The 23794-nt window shown below is 35.0% G+C and overlaps 1 protein-coding gene across 7 annotated transcripts in view; it reads left to right on the top strand.

Annotated features, from left to right (window-relative positions):
• The window catches only part of MINDY3 (MINDY lysine 48 deubiquitinase 3), a 74401-nt gene that overhangs the window by 24228 nt on the left and 26379 nt on the right, over positions 1-23794 (top strand). For all 7 annotated transcript variants that reach the window (XM_045534063.1, XM_045534062.1, XM_045534065.1 and 4 more), the window contains 3 exons: positions 129-208; positions 12584-12654; positions 17245-17325. In XM_045534063.1, the coding sequence (XP_045390019.1) occupies positions 129-208; positions 12584-12654; positions 17245-17325 (232 nt within the window). The remainder of the gene's footprint in view (positions 1-128; positions 209-12583; positions 12655-17244; positions 17326-23794) is intronic.

The raw sequence follows: 23794 nt of genomic DNA, 5'->3' as shown, positions 1-23794 counted from the left end.
TTTTGTTTCTTAACATAATTTAATTTTTCTTAATATAATTTAAAAAGTCATTACCTTATACTTAGGAATTATTTGATTTAAAAACTAGTTTTATCATGTTGTAATTGAATGTTAATTTTTATTCATAGCCAAAGTTTAATTAACCTCCTACTGACGGGACATGCTGTTTCTAATGTGTGGGATGGTGATAGAGAATGCTCAGGAATGAGTAAGTATATGCTTTGTTGTGTTTATCTCTTTTATGATTAATATGTTAGTAAAATATAGTTGATATTCATGTGTTTAATGGCTCTACATTAGTTCGAGGTTGAGATAAGTGCTTTGTAATAGAAAAATCCTTTACAGTTTCCAACACACCTTAACATTAAGAACATAAATTTTTGGAGCTGGGCAACCTTAAGTTCAAATCTGAAGTGTGTGACTTTAGTCAGGTTACTTAACTTCTCAAGCCTTCCATTTTCTCGGGCATAAAGTTGGGATTGTAGGACTAACTCCTTTAGAAAAAGTAATACATAGATCTCTTAATAAATATAAACATCGTGCATATTTATCCAGAGATATTACTTCATTTTTTGCTTAAAATTGAGGACAAGTACAAAGTATTATTATTTGAAATATTTGCTTTGATAATCTAGTGGTTTTTCCTATATTGCTTTTAATGTGCATAATTCCCTTCAAAATGCTGGACAAATTTAATGTCATCTGAAACTTGTAAACTACCAACCCTTCTACTATCACTTCCGTTTCTGGTCTCAGTTATATCTTTCCTGTAGCTTCATATGTTTCCAGGAACATTGAAATGAATCACATTTTGTCCAGTCCATTTAGTTAAGGAGAGCCGATTAAAAACTGAATAAAATAAAATTGTCAGTCTAAGTTAGTTTATTTACTCATTGAACTTACATTGAATAACCACTATGTACTGTTTACTGACATTTCCTATCATTCACAGGCCAATTTATTCTCTAATTTCTTCTAATTTATAATTAGATAAAACTGTCACCAAATGACAGAGCAAATATTATGGCTAAGAAAATAATCGTTACCTCTTTTTGCTCCCATTTGACACATTTACTTCCACACTAGAAAAAAGAAATTTTTTTCCCTGGGGCCATGGACGGTGTTTTATTAAAACGAAACCATCCTTTCTAATTTGTTTTTTATTGTTTTCTGTGTGAGTTACATGCAGTACAATCCACGTTTTTAGAACTAAATTGTCAGTATTAATTATAACATTAAGAATGTCAAAAAGTAAAATTTTCATGAACCAACTGCAGGGTTTTGCTTCAGCGGCCCCGGGCTTAAAGCTAGCCTGAGTTACATACAATTCACACGGCAGTCAATGTGTTAGGTAATTCTTGATCTTACATTTGAATTTTTCTCAAATTTAAAAATACATATAGTTAACAAACATGACAGGGGATAATATTTTAAAAAATCAGTAAAACTATGGAACTTCAGAATTAAAAAAGCACCATAACACGACCCAACCCTTCATTGTACTATTTAAGGAATTTAAGAACTAACTTCACTTCCTAAGTTAGGTCATATATGCAAAACGATTCATTTCGTGGTGAGGTTAGAATAAGGATCTAGTTTTGCTGATTTCTGGTAAAGGTCAAAGTTTAAACAGTGAAATTCACAGACAAAAAATCTATGCCAGTTATCTTGCTCTGCTTTGTGAGATTGAACTCATCCTATTCTTGAACCCTCATTCTGATTGACAGCAGAAATCATTTAATGCTGCCAGTGAAGGGTATCTCAGTCTCTCCTGAGTAATATGCGGGGTTTTATTGTCTCCCGTTTCTCACCCATGATGGCTTCTGCACACCCTCCTCTTTCTTCTTCTCCCAGTGGCTCCTGGGCATTGGGGTATTTTACGTCATCTCAGATGATTAGGGAAGAAATACTTAGTTGTTGCTGAACTTGGATTGAGATGTCTCTTGACCTACCTGTCCTCTGTTCTTGCTATTTCCTGTATATTGGATTTATTTCCTGCTCTGACAACATCCTAGGAGGTATAGAACATAGAAAAATTATAATTAAATAGTTACTAGTTTTAAAATCCTTAGGCAAGTCACTGTACTTTTCTTAGCTTATTTCCTTCTTTATAATCCTTCCTCAAAGGGTTGTTATAAAGATCAGATTTCGAAAATGCCTAGACTGGCCTGTAGGGACAAGTCAGTTTCCCCTCAAAAGCTTACATACCTGGTTTAGGGAAATAAATAACTGTGATGTAACATCAAATGAAACACATTGAAGTAAAGTACCACAGATGTTCAGAGGGAGGAAACAACTTGCTGCTACATTTATGTTGGGGTAAGCAGAGAGACTTGAAGGTAGGAGTTAACATTTTAGTGGGGCCAGATGGAGCAGGACGGCATTTGGAGGAAAGTACAGGTTGTGTTTAGAAACAGGGAGGCAGAGCAGTCTGAATAGAGTGGTGGTTCTGAACCTTGACTGCACATCATTACTTGGCGAGCAAGACCCCAGCTGAGAACAATTACATTAGAATCTTTAGGTGGTAGGCCCTGGGCATATAATTTTAAATTTCCCCTAGATGATTACAAAGTGCAGCCGGGTTGGAGAACCAGTGCTGAAGCGCTAGATTTGTGAAGGAATGGAAAGTATTGTAAAGATAATCTGAGTAAGAACACCAGAGACTCTTGAATGCTAAAGAAATGTAAACTTCAGTTGGCAAGCATTAGGAAGAATCACTGAAGGCACTGAGAAGAGAAATAACATAATAAGATATGTAAAGCAAAACCATTAATTTGTCAGGTGATAGGACGTATTGGAGTAGAGTGACAAATTGAAAGCTATAGCACAATGCCTAGACAGGTGAGAAGTAATGAGACAGTAATAGACATGGCAAAGGAAGAAAAAAGAGCAACTGGTATTTATGTACTTTGTGCTAAGCAGCGTGTTTGAATGTATATCTTTGTAACCTCACTGAAGCTCAGATAATTTAGTAATTGTCATAAAGTCAAACAGTGGGGACATAAAATAACTGGTCTCATGACTACACCCAAGGCATGTGCTTGCCATAGCACATTGTCTTGCTGTACCACTCTGCCTCTATGAGAGAGAGTATGGGAATGTAGAATCTCTCTAGGATTCAGCAACTAATTAGATATGTGAGGGTAAGGTACTAATAACTAGTAGGTTTTCAAATAAATCTGTTGAACAAATTAACATGAGAAACATTAATGCAAGTTGCTTAAAGGCCCTATGTGTGTTTTGGTGGAAGAAAAAATCTTTGACCTCAAGTGGTTTGGTTTTCTTTAAAGGGCAGTTATAACTATTGATGATTGCCAAGAGTGTTCATTATGCAATAGTGGCAAACTTTTATTTAACAATGCCAACCACTGTTATTAAGTATTTGATGAATCTTTTTTTTCTCCCCATTTTCTCACTCACTTATTCTAACTACCTTGTGAGCAACACTACTGTTTTACAGATGAGCACAGACTGGTTAAGTCTTACTTTAATTTCACAGAGCTTAGTAAATAGCAGAACTGAGATTTGAACCACACTAGCCTGACTCCACACAGGCAGCACACTTAATCATTATGATATATTGCCTCTTATACTATATTCCAGAACCTTGAGTGCTGTAATAAAATATGTGAGATGATGTGGGAGTTTATCTTGCTTAAATTTCACAGTATCCCTGAGAGGTAGATGTTTGCCCCATTTATAGAGAGGAAGCTGAAATTGAAAATTTAATCCAAGGTTTCTTTTCCATAGTATAGAGTTAGTGAATGAGCCATGCAATATATCTCAATCAAGGAGAATGAGGACTAAGAAAAGTCTATGATTTAACAGTAGTAAGGTCTTTGCTTTAGAAGAACAATTGAGATAGAAGCCAGATCATAGGGAGTAGATATTTTAGCAGTGTGTAGGCAAGGAAATTTTGCTGCTGAAAGGATGGAAAGAGAGAAGTCTTGTTTGGTCATAAACATTAGAAGCCTCCTATGTTGTTTGTAGAGCAGGGAAGAGAGATTCAACTTTTAGAAAATTCTACTTTTAATAAAAGGGATTATAAAATGGGATCACGAGTAACAATAACTTTGGAAAGATGCACAGTTCTTCTGAAACAGGAAGAACAAGTATGGTGAGAAAAGACAATTCGAGATTTCAGATTCTTCTGAGAGTGAGTGGATAGAGGTAAAGTTAGAGGCAGATGAAAGAAGAGAAAGGGTTTGAATCAAATGCCCAAAGGAGAAGTAAACAAAGGGGTTATGAGAGAAACTTTACAGTGTGTCCTCAGCAGTGAGAGTTTAGCTGAGATTAAGTAGGATTAATTTAGAGTGGATCCAACCAATAAAGTTTATAGTTAGGTTTCTTTTCTAGCAATAATCACTAGTCTGGCAGTGGGCGAGAAAATGGAAATTATGTGTTTATCAGGAAAGGCCAAAGCAGGTTCAGTGAAAGATAAATGGGGTGTTTTTCTCACCTTCATTTATTAAGGATATCAATGATTGATCTGTTGTATGTAGTAAATGTATTTTTTTCCTGGTCTGCCTTTTGCCTTGAGTTTACTTATGGTGAATATTGAGATTGTTTCCATTTTTGGCTATCACAAACAATGCTATAATAAATATTTTTGTAGGTAAGACTTTCTGTACATATTTAAGAATTCCTATAGGATAGATGCTGAAAAGTAGAGAGTGCATTAAAAATTTAGGCATTTATTGTTTTGTCTTGTTTTTACTCATTGCTTTATTGAGGTATAATTCACATTCTGTGTGTATCACCCATTTAAAATGTGTAATTCATTGTTTTTTATTTTTATTTTTATTTTTTTTTTGAGACAGAGTCTCACTTTGTTACCCGGGCTAGAGTGAGTGCCGTGGCATCAGCCTAGCTCACAGCAACCTCAAACTCCTGGGCTTAAGCGATCCTACTGCCTCAGCCTCCCGAGTAGCTGGGACTACAGGCATGAGCCACCATGCCCGGCTAATTTTTTTTTTTTTTTTGTATATATATTTTTAGTTGGCCAGATAATTTCTTTCTATTTTTAGTAGAGACGAGGTCTCACTCTTGCTCAGGCTGGTCTCGAACTCCTGACCTCGAGCGATCCACTCGCCTCGGCCTCCCAGAGCTAGGATTACAGGCGTGAGCCACCGCGCCCGGCCCATTGTTTTTTAGTATGTTCTCAGAGTTGTGCAGCCGTTACCACTGTCAATTGTAAAATATTTTTGTCACCCCAGAAAGAAACCCCGTTCCCATTAGTAATAACTCCTGTACTTCCTTCCATTCCAGTCCTGGCAACTACTAACCTCTTTTCCTCATAGATTTTCCTGTTCCTGATTTTTTTTCACTTAGCATAATGTTTTCACGTTTTTAGCATGTTTTAGCATGTACCAATACTTCACCCCCTTTTCTTGATGAATATTCTGTTGTATGGATCTCCCACATTTACTCATTGACAAATGGACATTTGGAGTGTTTCCACTTGACCATTACGAACACTGTGAGGAACGTTCATGCACACGTTTTTGTGAGTACATATGTTTTCATTTTCTTTGCTGTAGACCTAGGAGTTGAAATCCTGGTCCATACAGTAACTCACAAGGTTTAACCTTTTGAGGGATACCTGTTACATTTTGATAGATAATGCCAAATTTCCTTCTAAAATTTGCTTTACCAAAATGGTAAAGTACAAACATATATTTCTGACTGTGTAGGAAGGAGAGTTCTATTTTTTTCCCGTTTTTCTCCATCCAGGCTGACACTCAGAATTGCCCATCTTTAACATTTCATCAGTTTATTGACAAGTGATAACCTGCTTTAATTCACATTTTTCTGATGCCCAGTGAGCCTGAGCTTGATCATCTTTTCAGTGTTTGTCAGCTTTTTCTTCTTTTGGAAATTGCCTCTTCCCATCCTTCTGGCATTTTGCCGGGTGGGTAAGGCAGTTATTTTCTTTATTCACAATTTCTAGGAGGTCTTTATAAATTCTCTCGGAGCTCTTTGTATATTAAATCTTTGTTACAAATATTTTCTCCCAGCCTTTTCTGTCTCTTGTTAACTTTGTTAATGATGTTTTTTATCACACTCAAGGCTTTCATTTTTATGACGTGACATCATTTAATCTTTTCTGTTATGGCATCTGCTTTGTTTTGTTTTCTCCCTTTTATCGGTTTTATGTTTCTCCCACCCAATATTAAACTAATAATTCTCTAGTATTTTCTTCAAATTTTTTTTGGGCTTTATTTTTTTAGTGTTTCTTTAATCAATCTGGAATACTTATTTATGAGCTTTATTAGGGATTTACCTTTTTACTTAAAGAATTACCTAATGTCCTAATTCTAGTCAGCTCTCCACAGGTATGGAACATCTTTTTTAATCAAAAAACAAATTTCCTCGTATTTATGAGTCATTTTTGAACTCTTATTCCACTTATCTATTTGTGAGTTCTTATGCCAAAGCTATACCGTCACAGTTTTATAATATACTTTGATATTTATTAGCACATTTCCTGATATTGTACCTTTTCAAAATTGTCATCGTCATTTCTACATTATCTACTTCAATTGAACTTTTCCGCCACCTTTTCAAATTCAAGTTTGAAGAAATCTATTAGGATTTGTTTTGATTACACTACATTTGTACATTATTTTGAGGAAATTATATCTTTACCATATTAAGATTTCCCTTCTAGTTTGTTTTGTACGTCCCTTAGTAAAAAGTATTTAGCATTTTATCATATGGATCATATAGGTCCTGAATATGTATATTTAGTTCTGCCTCAACTGTCAAAACTATCTTTGCTTCTGCAAGAGAATAGAAATAAACTACAATAGAACTAATTACCCCAAGGGCATTCTTGCCCACTCTCTGTCTTTAACAATCGCTAGAGTGGTATTTTTCAGACTAAATCAGATCATATTTCTTTATCACTTAAAACTATTCGATGGTTAGCTTCCCCGTGCACTTAAAATAAATCCAAACTTCTTTCCAGGGCTCTCAAATCTTTTTGTGGTCTCTCTCCTGTCGACCTGCCGTCTGTCTTCATTGTGTACTACTGCATGTATTTTGAGCTGAAGTTTTCTTTGATTTTGGTTTTCTGTAGATCAGTTTTTCCCATGGTATTTTTTCTGTCTCAAAGGAATCTTTCAGTATTTGTACACTCTTTATTTTTTTATGTATTATATATTTGTTTTTATACGTTTATTTGATAATTTTTTAAATCTTAATATTTTTTTCATTTTATGGGATTGGTATAAAACTGTCAACTCTTGTGATTCAGAAACCCAGAAGTTTCTTTGTCCTTTGTGGTGTTTTTTTTGTAAATAGAAATCAGTATTGCAGCCAATCAAGGCATAGTTAATTGAAAATTGACAAACACATGATACATAGAAAATAAGAGAATCTAAACTTTAAGATCATTTTGAAACTTTAATATGCATTAAGTATGTGTTTTCAGCCATCATGAACTTATGCTTGAGCACTTTATATCTTTGTCCATGCTAGTCCCTGTGCGTAAAGACCCGCGTTATTATATCCCTCCCATCTGTGGCTTTCCAATCCTTCAGTGCCCTCTTCATATGCCATCCCTTCCAGGAGAGCTTCTGCCACATCCTGCCTTGTCCCCTACCGTTCATTACCAAACTGCCCTTGAGAGGATCTGGTCGTCCTCGTCTTTGTATTTCTGTACTATGCTTAGCATTGTTCTTTGCAGTACTTGGCACTCACAGTATGTTTGTTAAATAAATGTAGCAGAGTTATCTGGTTTCCAAGTTGGTATCAAATTTGAAAGGTCCAAGAGAGACTTCTGTAGACATCCTGCCAGCAGTGAGAAGTGATAGTTAATAGTGAAGGAATAAACCATTCAATAGCCAACCCAAGTACTCAAGAATGTAAAACTCTGAATACACACACACACACACACACACACACACAGACACAGACACACGAGTCAGTCTCATTGACTTAAGCTGATATGGATTGATGGGGGCTGGTCATGATTAATCTTAAATGCAAGGCTAAGAAAATAAAGTGAGACAGAAAATTCTAAAATATAATCAGATAATCTAGAAAAGGTGAATTCATAGAAGCAGAGTGTACAATGGTGACCAAGGGCAAGGGGAGGGCAGGGAAGAAGTTAGGGAAATGGTGGTCAAAGGCTATAAAATTTCAATTAGGAGGAATAACTTCAAGAGATCCATTGTACAACATAGTGACCATAGTTGATGACCAAGTATTTATACTTGAAAATCGCCAAGAGTAGATTTAAAGTTTTCTCACCACAAAAATAAGTATGTAAAGTAATGCATATTTTAATTAGCATGATTTAGCCGTTCCATAATATATGCATGTTTCAAAACATTATGTTGTACATAATAAATATACAACTTTTATTTGTCAACTTAAAAAGATTGAAATAGATATTATAGTTAGGCCAAACAATAGTCATGTTTCTCTGGTGGCTGTCTAATTATACTTAATTTAATATGTGGCACTCCTGAAAATGCAATCAAATATCAGATGAGTCTTCATGGTTTGTTTCACTCTCTTTTATGAGATAATAAATTAATAGTGTCAAAGAAAAAAAAGTATTAGAATTTTCTGCAATTGTAGAGTATAGGTTGAGTATTTCTCATCCAAAATGCTTGGAACAAGTAGTAGTTCAGATTTTGGATTTTTTTGAATTTCGGAATATTTGCATTTAAACTTATCAATTCAGCATTCCTAATCTGAAAATCTGAAATCCAAAGTGCTCCAATTAGCATTTCCTTTGAGCATCATGTTGGCTTTTAAAAAATTTCAGATTTTGGAGCATTTTGGATTTCAGATTTTTAGATTAGGATTACTCAACCTATAAATAGACTTCTGTAAGATTTATTAAGATACAAATGAATTCTGTAAGTTTTAATATGTGAGAATGATATATCTTCTCTGTATTATAGCTTGGCACAAAAGTAATTATCTGTACTGATTCACTTTAAACTTATCAAAGAAGATAAAAGTTTTACATATATATTCTGTTTGAGGAAATAGGTATAATACATTCTCTAAATATTATCTCCTAAACTAGATGCCTAGACATGTGATTACTGACCAAATCTGAATAATTCATTACCCAAGAATTATGAACAGCTAGTTTGCTGTATTTAGTAGCATATTACTATAAATGTTCTAGACATTTGTTTAAAATTCCAGGGAAATACATGCTGCAGTATCTAATTGTAACACTAGGTGGTGGTAATTGATTTTCGAAATTAAATTGTGACACTATTTCCAAACATCTGTATTTTTCTTTTAACATGAAAACATTGAGTACTGCTTACATTTCATAAATACAGGGAGGAAAAAGTTTACAGAACTATAAAATATCCATTTCTACTGATTTGGGCTGTTTGACTCCTCTCCCCTTTTTTTGTTGAATGCTGTAATCCAAAGATTCCAAGATATTTTTGATTGCATGCCCTTTATACTCCTAAAAATTGAGGATCCCAGGGAGGTTTTGCTTACATGAATTATAAGCAAACAATGATCAATATTTTCCATGTTAGAGATTAAGAGCGAGAAATCTAAAAATTTGTGTTAATTAACTTTAAAATAACAACAGGTATATGAAAAAGGCTCAACATCACTCACTATTCATCAGAGAAATGCAAATCAGAACCACTTAGCCCAGTCAGAATGGCTGCTATTAAAAAGACAAAAAGTAATAGATGTTAGCAAGGATGGAGAGAAAAGGGAACTCTTATACAATGTTGGTGAGAATGTAAATTAGTACAGCCTGTATGGAAAATAGTGTGGAGATTTCTCAAAAAACTAAAAATAGAATTGCCATTCTATCTAGCAATCCCTCTACTGGGTATTTACTGAAAGGAAAAGAAGTCAACATATCACAGGGATACCTGCACTCACACGTTTATTGTAGCAGTATTCACAATAGCAAAGATACGGAATCAATCCAAGTGTGTATCAATGGATGAATGGATAAAGAGAATGTGGTGTATATATACAATGGAATACAATTCAGCCATAAAAAAGAACGCAGTCATGTCATTTGCGGCAACATGGATAGAAATGGAAGCCATTATCTTAAGTGAAATAATTCAGACACAAAAAGACAGATGTCACATGTTCTCATTTGTATGTGGGAGGTAAAAAATTGGATCCCGTGGAGGTCAAGAATGGAAAGATAGACTGGGAAGGGTGAGTGGCAGGGGAGGGGGAGGATGATAAGTGGGTTAAAGGGTACAAACACTAAGATTAGAAAGAATACAATATTTGATAGCAGAGGATGACCATATTTAATAAAAATTTATTGTATTTGGGTGATGGACACCCTAAATACCCTAACTTGATCACTGTGCATTATATGCATGTAATAAAATTTCTCATGTATCCCATATATTTGTACAAATAAAAATAAGTCAATACACATGTACTCACCATCAAATTGGTTTCACTGATCATCACCTAAGCACATTTAGGAATAACATTAATCGGGTGTCGGGCAGATGTTGTGGGGGGAGGGGTGTATACATAATGAGTGCGATGTGCACCGTCTAGGGGATGGACATGCTTGAAGCTCTGACTGAGGGGGTGGGGGGGGGCGGGGCAGCAAGGGCAATATACATAAACTAAACTTTTGTTCCCCCATAATATGCTGAAATAAAAAAAATAAGTAAATAAACAGTAATATGCCCATTACTTGTTAATATAAATAATGTTTTTAATAAAAAATATTTCCAAAACAAAAAAATATTAAGGAAAGTGACATTGTTTTACATTTTTACAAATCCCTTTAAAGTCTAGATTATTAGTAGACAACTGTATCTCCATATCTGCCTATGAATTCACTCTGTTGCAATATAACACATAATTTAACCTCTGTGAAACTCTACTATACACTCATGAGGAAGTAAGAGTAAAAAAGACAATTAACATCATATTACGAAAGTCATTTTGATCTCACATCGTCTCTGAAAGGGTCCTGAGGACAGGAGTCCTAAACGCACAATTTAAGAACCATTGCACTACCCTATCTGTACCTGTAAGAAGCTAGTAATAAAATACAAAAATACGTGCCTTCTATTAATTTTGGATTTACAAGTGCAAAAAGTTAAACTACCAGCTCTTGACTTACAACATCTGGATGTTGTACCTAAGGATACATAGTAAAATATTTACAACCAAAATAACTGAGTTAATGTTCTTATGCTAATTCATAAGAAAATACTATATCCTAAAAAAAAAGAAAATATATCCATGACCCGATGAACAGGATGGAAAATTATATATACATTGTGATTACAGTGGACATAATTTTTAACCAGGAAAAAATGCTTTTTAGATACGTGTATGGGGATATGTGTATGGGCCTGTATATTATTACAGTTCTACTTAATCTATGTTAGCTGAAGGCTTTAGTCTATGAAAAGACTCTATTATTATCAGAGTTATACCTCTGTTGTGAAATAATCTCTTCTCTTTTTATTCTGTGTTTTGTCTGTTCTGGCTTATCCACATCTGTGACTTCAACTCTTATCTCTGTGCTGATGATTTCCAAATCTCTACATCCAACCTTGACCTTTATCCCCTATGCTCCTAAGCCTTACTTCCAGTTGTGTATCTCTCTCTAGCTAGAACTCCTAAAGGTACCTCAATCCTAGCTTCTCTAAAGCCAAACTCATGTTCTCTCTTCATCCAACTCCAGAATGTACTTCTTAATTCTTTCTATCACTGTTTATCAGATCCTCAGCCTAGAAACGTTGAAAGAAGCTTTGCCAGATTCTTCATTCCTTACGTATTATACATTAATTTTTCATATCTCCTTTTTGTTTTCTCTGTTTTGAGTTTTCTTTTCATTCTCTTTTGGCCTGGAAAACTTCTACATATGCTTCAGAATTCAACCTAAGTGTTACCACTTCTGTAACTTTCTCTAACACTGTGAGCAGATACTCTCATACCACTGTGTATGTGTGTACACCTCTAGAGAGAGTGCACTCATTTTTTTTATCTGTCTCCCTTGGTAAACTCTTACTCTTGGTAAGGCAGAGACTATTTTCAATTCATCTTTATTTTCCCATTCTTAAGCACGCTGCCTGTATTTATTTACAGGAGGAAGGGATAGCATTAAATGTCCATGTTTTAAGTATTGTGCAAATAGGATCACTGCTATCCAGAGATAAATTTCACTAATTATGACTAGTATATCCATTTGATTTTCCAAAGTCAGTTCAAGTTAGCCCTTTTGCATGGACATTATTAAGTATGTTTTTCTTCTTTTATTTTTGCCAATAATTCTCTCGATTTCAGGGAAGAAATTTTCATTAAAAATGTTCATTTTGAATAGAGTTTTATAAATACATTTAACGTACATCTGAAGCATCATATCACAAACCTAATCTAATGGTATCTTATAGTGAGTAGTAGTATGATGATGATTTGATAGGATTTGGCAATAAATATGTGCTAAGTTTTGAAGTATGGTTTGGAGTAAAAAATATTTTGATGTACAATAAATATGTATATTTATACACACATATACATATAGGAATTTTTCAGATTTATATATAATACAATGCTGAGTATGTTTTTGTTTTATTTTTCACAGAACTTCTTGGTATACATGAACAAGCAGCTGTAGGATTCTTAACATTAATGGAAGCTTTAAGATACTGTAAGGTAAATTGATTTTTAAGGTACTTTGAATGGTTTTTATTCACATGTCCACTATTGTGGATACTATTTTTGTTCCTATAGCAGCATAGTTTAGCTTATTAGTATTATTATATACCACTATCTTCAATTCCTTCCTGATCTCCCACCCTAAACTGACAGTTATTGAGGATAGTTAAACTAGGTGATCATGCTAAGTTTCCTGTGCCAGGTCCATTGTTTTTGGGGGTGGGCTGAGAGGGAAAACCCAGTACAAAATAACATACAAAAATAGAGACGCTTATTATTGATTATAAATACAAACTGAAGAAAAAGCACTTTTTTTTTCCAGTAACAAAGAGAATGATTCACTGAAACAACTGGTAATACTTTATCAGGCAAAGAAAAAGAATTTGCTAAATGCCTGAAATTCTAACTTTCATGTATTCCATCTGAAAAATGATTTTACGGTGAAAAATAAAATTTCAAGCATTTTACAACATTAAACTCTTTAACATATGTGCTAGAATTAGGAACTGCCATGCAACTCCCGTTTATTACTATTATTTATCTCATTGACTTCTTACACAATCCGAAATAACCATTGGGTATTCCAAATAGTTTTAAATGGGGTTTAAATCAGTAATGATTTGTACTTAATCAGATGTGACTTTGGAGAAAGAAAGAAGTAGATTTAATTTTCTTTTTTGTTTTAGAATGGTAGTTCCATGGCAGTGGTTGTAGTTCTGGTGGTTGTGATTATTTTTAATAACTAACAGTGTCTTGTCCTCCTTTTTTCTTTCTTTCTTTCTGGTCAGATACTATTCCTCTTCCATGACAACACTTGACACATACATGTGATGTGGCTATGATAACCAGATAGGATTCACCCTGCCCTTACTCATTAGTAATGATTACATTGTTAAACAGTAGCAGCTCTTACTTTTCATTGACTTTAATTATATAAGCTAAAACTGTTCTGAGACAGCCTGGCAATCAGAATCAAACTGTGTTCCCTTCCCCCTAACACACACATTCATAGGTCCTAAAAAAGTTGTGTGTGTGTATGCACATATGTGTGTTTTGTAGGAGACCAGGGTGTGAAGATCTCATATTGTAAAATACTTACTGTGTAGCCTATAAGACCCTGATGGTCTGGATCCCGTCTCTCCAGTTGCATTGCTCTCTCCATTGCTGTGCTCCAGCCAGCCTGGTACCCTGTCACTTTCCCAAACATGCGCAGCCCGATAGGCCTTGGTACGTGGTGTCATTTCTGCCTGGAGTACTTCATCTTTCTAAATGGACGGCTCACTCTCCCTTTAAGGTCATCCTTCAAATTATGCATCAAAGGCTTTTTCCTTTTACCATTCCCTCAGTTACTTTTTCACAGTATTTTGCAGGAATAATTACTCTGTGATTTTGAATTTGTTTTTCTGTTGTATTCTCTCTTTAAAGGCAGGGACCTTGTCTTGCTGGGTACATATTAGGTGCTCAATCAATATTTGTTGAATGAATGAATGGACACTTTCACCAGATTTATAAGGTTTTCTAAATGTGTGCTTTTGCGTTTCTTTAACTGTTAGGTAGAACAGAAGAATGTCTTTTTCCCCCTCAAGATCTTAGTGGGAAGTCAATAGCTGCTATATATTTTTCTGTTTACATATATTCTTAATATTGTTCTAGTGTTGTAGTGGTTAACTACCTTTTTAAAATAAGATTTAAACATTCTTTTAATGGCAAAACACAACACCCTGATACTTGGATAGCTGAAAGGTAGAACTGTGTCCCTTACAACTCGAAATAAGAGAGGGCTGCCAGGCAGGGCCACTTAAGGGATGGCATCTGGGGACAGGGTAACAGCAAGCTGGAGCTGTAGGAGCAGCTTATGTATGGCAGGTGGGATGGGCTTAGTAGGTTGCCTGGACTCCCTGTGGATTGGCTAATTTGAATAATTTTGGTGGGCCTTGGGGCTTAGGGGCTATTGGTAATTGTCTGGTACCTGACTCCAGGGCAATTAGGTGATGCCTAGAGTGTGGGAGACCTAGAAAGGAAATGGTTGGGGTGTAGACTTGACCGGCTGTCATTTTAAAGGAAACTGGCCTCTAGCTAGGGCTTCAAAATTAAATCAGGACAGCATTTTGTATAAAACTCTATTACTATGGTGTTCATCTGGATATAAATTCTCAAATTCCAGGTACTTTTTACATTTACTTTTTACCAGATGCTTGGGAAAATGGCATTAAGGAAATACTTGTGCTTGTATTAATTTTGTAAATCTGATCACCCCCTCATTCTTTGATAGTGTAGCTAATTGCCCTTTAAAAATTAACATTTTCATCATGTTGACCATCTATGTTCATTAGTACAAATGAGGTGAAGTGCTCTCGCTCACACATGCTCTACCCGCCCCGCCCTACACACACAACCCGTCAAAGAAGAGGGTGGCTGTGGTTGCTTTTGACTCTGCACTGTTTTAAAGCTAAATTTATAACTCACATGCCATAAAATTCACCATTTTAAAATATTCCATTCAGTGCTTTTTGGTATATTCACAAGGCTATGCAAACCCTATCTAATTCCAGAAGATTTTTCTCACCCTCAAAAGGTGCTCTAAACCCATTAGCAGGCACTTTCCCCTTCTCCACGTCCCCTGGCAAACACTACTCTACGTTCTGTCTCTATAGTTTACCTCTTCTGGGCATTTCATACAAATGGAATCATACAACATGAAGCCTTTTGTTTCTGGCTTCTTTCACTTGGCATAATGTTTTCAGTGTTCATCTGTGTTTTAACATGTATTCAAACTTCATTCCTTTTTATGACCAAATAATATTCTGTCATACGATAATACCAATTTTGTTTATCCATTCATCAGTTGGCAGATATTTGGATTCTTTCCACATTTTAGCTATATGAATAATGCTGCTATGAACATTCATGTACAAGTGTTTTGTGAACATATGTTTTCATTTCTCTTTGTGTATACCCAGGAGTAAAATTGCTTCATCATATGGTGATTCTATTTTTAACTTTTTGAGGAACTGTCAAACTGTTTTCCAAAGTAACTCTACTGTTGATATACTCAATTAATTTATTTTTATTATTAAAAACAGTCCACGAGTTTAGCATTTATTTACTCTTTGATCCTACTATATGAAATCTTTTTTTTTGTTACTTAATCTACACACACACACACACACACACACACACACTCTCTGTTTCTAAAAGAGAAGTTAAATGATATCCAAGAGGCAGCGTGGATATTGGATATCACCACAAGAGGCAGCATGATGTAATGGAAAGCCACCAGAGTAAGAGTCATAAAACCTAAGTTCTAAGTCTGGCTCTATAGTAGTTAGTTTCTTGAATTCAGACCAGGCACAGATCCTGTGAATTTCTCAGGTTCCTTATGTATAAATTGAAGGATGTGCACTGCTCACCTCTAAAACCCCTTTGTACTCTGAAACTGTGGTCAAGAGCTTTTCCTCTTTTTTGATTCTTCTCTGCTGTCCCCAAACTATTCTTCCTACTCTACTAGCTTAACATTGCCATATTAGCACATCTATTATAACTCATCCCTCCCATCATAGGACAAAGATGCTAGTTTTCCTATCCATGAATATAAAAGAATTCCTATTTTCCACTTCCCTCCTAGTGATAAGAGTAAATTCCACAGGGCCAGGGTGGCAGTTGAAGCAGGGGCTGCTGGCTGATTAGGAAAGAACATTTGGCCCTGACCACTGCAAATAGCCACTTGGAATTTCCCAATTATAGGCAGCCTATGTGGAAAAAATTCATCATATTTGATGGATAAGATTAGTTGTTTTTAAGTTTTCTGTCCTCATAAGAAAGTAGAATTGATTGGAATGAACATGATGGATTTTGTAAGTCTGTTTTGTTTGTTGAGTATTAAGCTTTCTTTTTCTCAGTTACACACATACAAAAAGATGATCTCAAGTTTTTGGTACTGTAGTGTTGATAGATTAAATATGTAACCTTGAAGGCAGCCTGTAAGTACGGCTTTTTATACATTTTAAAGAGCCTGTTCATATGCTAAAACCTTGAACTTGCCTTCTTCATAAAAAGTCAAATATCGAGATTCTTTTATATTCCTAAATGTTTCTTAAGAGAGATTATATTTAATAATGTTGCCCTAGATTGAAGGAAAAGATGTTCTTACAGCTTTTTTTAAAATTATTTATTCATAAATCTACTCATTTGTTAACATATGATTATTTTCCTTCTAAAGTAATTAGTTGTCAAGTTTATATTTTAGGCTTTGCAACGCCAAGCTGAAATATTCTAGAAGTGGTCATTTTATCTAGGAACTGTAGCAAAATCTGAGAATGACTCATAGGGCTAAACTGGTTATTTCTAGCTGTGTTAAATCGATGTTATTGTTATTCTGATGTCAAGGTGCAATATAAAGCTTAGTCTTTATAGCATTCATTTTATGTTTAGCATTTGAGCTTTATGGGTAAGGCACTCCGGCACAATGTATTATTCATTTAAATATGAATTGGACATTTTAGTTATGCTTCAAATATTTGTGGGCAGACATTGAACAGGCAGTAAAATTTTTCATTTGTTTGCTTTATTTTGCTACATTTGTTCTAGGTTGGTTCTTACTTGAAATCTCCAAAATTCCCTATTTGGATTGTTGGCAGTGAAACTCACCTCACCGTGTTTTTTGCCAAGGTATGCTTCTAGCAGAATGTTTGTTGGTTTAATGTGACATCAGGCAAACAAGTAATATAAGTCCATATTTAGTTTGGATCTTTGTGCAAACTTCAGTCTATTACTACTAACAAATGGATTGTTACAAAATCTAAAAAATTATTACTAAAAAACATACTGTTATGCTGTTCTAATTCTGGAATGATTTCAACAAAATCTGTCATGGTTTAGTTTCTTTACCTTTTCCAACTTTAGAGCTTTGCGTTTTGATTTTTTTCAGAAATCACTTGTGTTATGGAGAAAACAACTGACTTTAAAAGTTTTTGATTGCTTTTTTGTAAGGAGGATAAAAATCTAATTTTACATGATATAAAATATTTCAATTATAGCATCACCTTTGACACTATTTTGAAATCTATCAATGGTTCAATGGTATTAAAGTTCTCTTTTTAAGATAGACTATTTCCCACAATTTTAATATACACATGATGACAATATTGAAATAGGTGAAATGCATTTAAATGTTTATTTCAGAATTCTTATAACAAAATATTTCTAAATCTCAACCTTTATAGATGATATTTTTCTACAATTGAGTGATTGTGAAAGGTCAGCCTTGCTACTGCCTCAAAAATCTCTCAGCCTCTTTTCTTATGTCTTTAAAATAGGGATTAATAATAGGACCTAGCTCATAAAATTGCTGTCAGGCTTAAATATAAACTATTTAGCAGGGCTTAGTACGTGTTAAATGCTTAGTACTTTATCTCTCTTTTAGAACTCTTGAATTTTGTACTAATTGTTACTGTTTTGAGACTTAACCTTTGTAGTCTCAGGATCTGGTGTATAGTCAGACACACTAGGTAGAGGATTCATTAGTTGAATAAAGTTTTTGCACAGATTTTCCACACTTAGGTTCCAGTGATATTTATATCCCCTAAAAATATCTTGCAGCATCAGGATATTTTTGAGTTTGGTAGTCTTCATCTTTGTGATATCGTAAATGTTTGGTTTTTGTTTGTACCCTTCTCACATAGAGAAAGAAAAGCAAACTGATTTGCTCAGGGTTACAGAGCAAGACAGTGGCCAACTTGAGATAAAAATTAAGATGCAGTGACTTTTCTTTTTTTTTTTTTTTTTTTTGAGACAGAGTGTCACTTTGTTGCCCGGGCTAGAGTGAGTGCCGTGGCATCAGCTTAGCTCACAGCAACCTCAGACTCCTGGGCTTAAGCGATCCTACTGCCTCAGCCTCCCTAGTAGCTGGGACTACAGGCATGAGCCACCATGCCCGGCTAATTTTTTTGTATATATATTTTTTAGTTGGCCAGATAATTTCTTTCTATTTTTAGTAGAGACGGGGTCTCACTCTTGCTCAGGCTGGTCTCGAACTCCTGACCTCGAGCGATCCACCCGCCTCGGCCTCCCAGAGCTAGGATTACAGGCGTGAGCCACCGCGCCCGGCTTGCAGTGACTTTTCAATCAGAATCTTTCCACTTAAGAAAAACAGCCTGGCAAGCAACCAGGAAGAAACCACCCATGGGCAATGGAAATGGGTGCATAGTGACTTGGTTAGTAGAATCCCAATTATGAAGATGGAGGGCAGTAATCCAGAGGATTTTTCTTTGGTCCAGTTGACCAGGTGAAAATAAAAAACAGATACTGCAATGTAGGGGATCTCAGTGAAGCGGCCCAGTCAAAGAACCCCATTTTGAGGTTTACAAGTCCTTTCCACGCAGCAGTGCTTTTCAGTTTCTCTTAAATATGAGCAGACCACCAAGGACAAGCAGACATTTGAGGAATGCATGCATGAAAAACAGAAATCTAAATAGTCTCCGATCATAAGAATTCAATAGATCTCTAAGTTTCTAAATGAAGAAATCACACTTAATACATATTATATCCTATATGGAAGGCAAATAGAAGAACTAGCTTTTGCTATTCTACCTGACCAACTTAAATACCCATATTGCTGAATAGAAACAACTTTGGTGAGTATTTATAAATAAGCATTGTCAAACTGTCTATATACTGTATCATATTTAAGATTTACTTTCATGGTTTGAGGATAAATAAGAAAATTATTTCTATTCAGTGAAATAAAGTCTTAAGTGTTTTGGTTTTTCCTTTTGAGACGAACAGTTTACTTTTGGGACTCTAAGTAATTAACTATAGTTTCTTTTAAATGTGCACCACTGTAAGGTCGTGATTTTAAATTTGAGTGCCAAACAATTTACTTAAAAAGTTATCACTTCATATTTGATACACCCAGGGTCCCAGAACTTACCTTTTCAATTTTATTGAAACCCTCTCCTTGACCTATGGAGAATTATTGAACACGTTTTATAGGACTGGAAGAGATTTTTTCACAAATCAGTTTTACTTGAAAATCAAGAGTAAAAATAAATTTAGTAATTAACTTTTATGAACAGATTGTAAAACTTTAGATTGAGCATTGAAAACATATTTCTATCTTTCTTTGAAGAAATATTTTTTCTAAAGTTTTTAAATTTAACTCTCTACCTGCCGTGTTTTATAAATCATCTTTTTGGTCTGATAGAAAGTTATCTTTTTTATCTTATTAAACTTCTGTCTCTCTAAACAACAAAACTTGACATTGTACTCTCTGACATAGATAGTATCTTAAGGAGTCTGGTTGTGAGAAATGCCTATGAACCAGCTCTGTAAATGGAAGTTAGTAGTTGGGATCCAGGGGGAGTATCTATCACAGCATCTAACTACAGGGACCTTATAGGAACTGCTGAGTTGCCCAGCAACAGGGTTCCCACAGAACTTCTAATGAGAGGATGTGGGTGAGGTGACATGCTATATGTAAATGGACCTTTTCAAAGAAGGAAACTTAATTCCTATTAAGTAGGATGGAGAACTTTCCAAGCAGATCCTCTGAGCTATGGCAGAACAAAGATCTGTATGTATTGAGAGAACATGCCCTGTGGGTGTGGGTCTTCAGTACTCAACACCAGGGCACTTACTGATGAAGTTATTTGCAAACTTGCAAACCTGCTGCACAGGTACAAGAAATGTATTTTGAAAAGTAGATGCTTAAAGAATTTAGAACCTTTATTTAAATTTATTTATCTTTTTGAATTGTTTTCTCTTAATTTCAAAAGAAAAAAACCTGCCTTTTATTAAATCAAGGCTGCGTAACATTTATTGCATAATATATTAAATATTTTCCTCTTTTAGGAGTCCAGCCTTTTCATAATAATATATATTTATATACTTCAAATGCCCACATATTAGGGCATTTGTCCTCTTTTTTTCTCTCTGACCATCATTTTCCCCTTTGATTTTTTGTTTTCTTTTTTTGTATGTGGGTTTTTAGAATAAATTATTTGGGTCACTTTCTTAATTTCCCCTTGAATTAGGAACTAATTATGAAATTAATTTTCAATACAAATTCAAAATCAGGACTTTAAATTGGAAAATATGCCTTTAATATTACTAGAATTATGTATAAAATGGTAGAAAAATATTTGCCTTTTTTATTTTTATTGTGCATTTGAGTCTCAATGCGGTGTGGCAGCTACTGATCCAATGTAAAAATAGTCAGAACCTACCTGTAGCATCTAGTTTCAGCTTCAGAAGATCAGTGACTAATTTCCTTGGCAATCCATCTCAAACTCTCTTTTGAAGTTAGGGGATGAGTTTTACATCCCTTTTTTGCTCTTTTATGGTTATAAAGGCCTCTTTGTACAGAATATCACCTTTGACCTTTCCTATGAGAAAGCAGTTTTCCTTTCAGGTAAGAACGCACGAAAACACATTACAGTAATGTTTAAATGCAAAATATATAAAGAGACTGAATTTAAAGCTAAGGAGAAACAAAACATTTAGCTGTTCCTGCATGACCTTGTAGTGTTCTTCCAGTAGTATCTGTTCCTGGGAGTCTAGGTAGAATTTCTTCTATTGAGCAAGCTGCTTTTGTGTATTCCTCTTTGGTGTAACATTAGGAAGGCCACTGTAATTAAGTGTTACAGCCGTTTTCTCGTATGCATTTAATATTGGACAGTTCTACTTTAACATTTATACATTTCTCTACATATGGTAAACATTGTTAAGGGAAAAAATGATACTTTGTAGACTTTACTGTTATAAGAAAATTCACCTTTATTGGATAAAATTCATGGGACTTGGAATACAGTTAAATTTACAGTCAGCATTTTATAACAAAATTTTCCTGTATTTTTATGCAGTTTAGTCATCTCATCCATTTATCTTAAGTAAATTTTTGAGTTTGTGCATATATTATTATTTAGATTTCATGCCTTATCTAATAAAGTCAATGGTTATGATGCTAAAGCTTTTGTTTTTATAGTTTGAATCATAACTTGTCATGCAAATTATAATACCTGTCTTCAAAAAGAAAGAATAGCAATTTAAAGGACACTGCTGTTAATCTTATCTTATCTGAACTACCTGAAAGTTTGGGTAGAATTTTTAATTATTTCAATTATTAAAAAGATGTGAAATTTTCACAACTGTTTCCTACCTGCTTAGCATACTTCGGAGCTAACCCTCATCAGCAGTGTAGGGTTGTGCCAGTGACTTATACCATCATAACACTAAGACTTTAATCATTTTGACCAGAAATCTCTCAAAATATCTTACGTTTTTGCCTCCTTAAACAAAGTATACATCAATTACCCTGTGTACTGTTTGCTACGACTCTGAATGTCCTCATGCAGCTGTATTTGTAGATCTGGTTTTTGTGATCTTTTTGAATTTTTCTTTTTCTTCTAGTTATCACTTCTCAGTCTTGTCAGTGATGTCAACCTGCTTCCTAGAAGAAGTCCATCTCTCCCTTTGTATTTGTTTCATCTTGTTTTTTTTTTTTTTTTGGTGGGGAGAGGCTACAGTAGAATCCAAGTAATTGTCTAAAGGAGATAAAATATCGTTGATAGAAGAGTGTAAAGGTGTTCTGTCATGAATAAAGTCTGAGTTTTCATTAGAGTCAGTATTGACATGTCCACATCTGTCCATAGATGAGGAAAAAAATTGTAGCCAGTAGCATTGATAGCAGATTAGGCAAAAGCTCTTGCATAGTTAATGTATGACAGTCACTAAGTCTTAATAGGTTTACTTTTTTTGGTTTCTTTATTTCTACTTTTGTTTATGTTATCCTCTGCCCAGAGTGCCCATCCTGCTCAGCAGTCACGGCCCGGTCTTCACCCCTTTCACGTCCTGTGCTCTTGTTGCTATTTTCTTCTAACTTCTACCTTCTTGTGACACTACCTGAATTATCTTTGTTTTCCCACATTAGCTGATGTCACAAACATTCTGTGTTGTGCTAAATACTGTTGAAATGCGAGGATTAATAATATATTGTAATAGTTTACTGTTTACATTTGCCAAGTGCTGCCTGTGTGTTAGGCACTACACTAAGAATCTCACATGCATCCCTCATTTAATCCTCAAGTGCCATTTTTATCTGCATGTTACATTCAGGGGCCAATGCAAAAAAAAAAAATGGCATCTCCAAAGTTATATACTAGTGAGTAAAGCAGGATTCAAACTCAAATCTTCTCACTCCCAAGCTATGTTTTTAACTTCCCTCCCTTAGGAAAACAAACAAGTCATTATGCTAGGATGGAGGAGAGCCTAGAAGAGGGGAGAGGTGGGTGCAGAAGAGATTACACTTCAGTGAAAAGACGTAAGTTTTACACTTATATGAAGTGAGGGCTGTATTCTAGGCCTTGGAGAAAGGATAAAGCAAAAGGACAAGAGCTGTGGTATATGAAAGTTCCACATCTGTATATGGAGAACAGTAACTGGCTCATCACAGCTAAACCATACTAGTTGTGCGGGGAGATTAAGATGGAAGCAACGGTGGGGATTAGCTGTAAGACCAGCTTGAATGTTCAGATTTACTTCCAGGTCATCTTCACTAGGAGCGTTTATCTTGGTGTGAAAGGCTAGACATGAATAGCCCAGGCATGAATGCAAAGCAGATTCATGGAAGTAGAGCAGCCTTCTTGATAAATAGTAACAGCTTCTGTGATAAAATTTTAAGATATTATTAATATAAAATTGAATACTGAGACTCATTTTCAGTCATACAAACCTTGTTTAAAATAGAAAAGGAAGTAGGATTGGCTGGGGGCCCTCACTTTTCATTCAGACTCACTTTAAGCCCAGCAAGGTTAAATTACTGGTATTGAGTGGACTATAGTTTCAGTAGTGTTTTTAGGCATTCATTTCCATAGGAATCATACGAAGTCTGTATAAATGGAGAGTCCTCAATGTGCAGCTTATGTTGTTAAAATCGGTGTCACTGGGTAACATGAAGGAAGAGACAAGAGGGAAAAGTCTGTTGCGAATAGGAAGATCAAACATGATACATGCGGCACAAGCAACCCCAGCCAGAATATTCAGTTATAGTTTACTTTGCTGGCTTGATGCGGTAGCATACAACCCTAAAATTTTAGTTGTTTGCACAGTGGTGTTCAAAAAGGGGCAATGAGAACAGTCCACC

Source organism: Lemur catta, chromosome 1, assembly GCF_020740605.2.
Source record: "Lemur catta isolate mLemCat1 chromosome 1, mLemCat1.pri, whole genome shotgun sequence".
NCBI lineage: Eukaryota > Metazoa > Chordata > Mammalia > Primates > Lemuridae > Lemur > Lemur catta.
The sequence above is the reverse complement of the archived record's forward strand: the minus strand, read 5'-3'. Positions and strand labels throughout refer to the sequence as shown.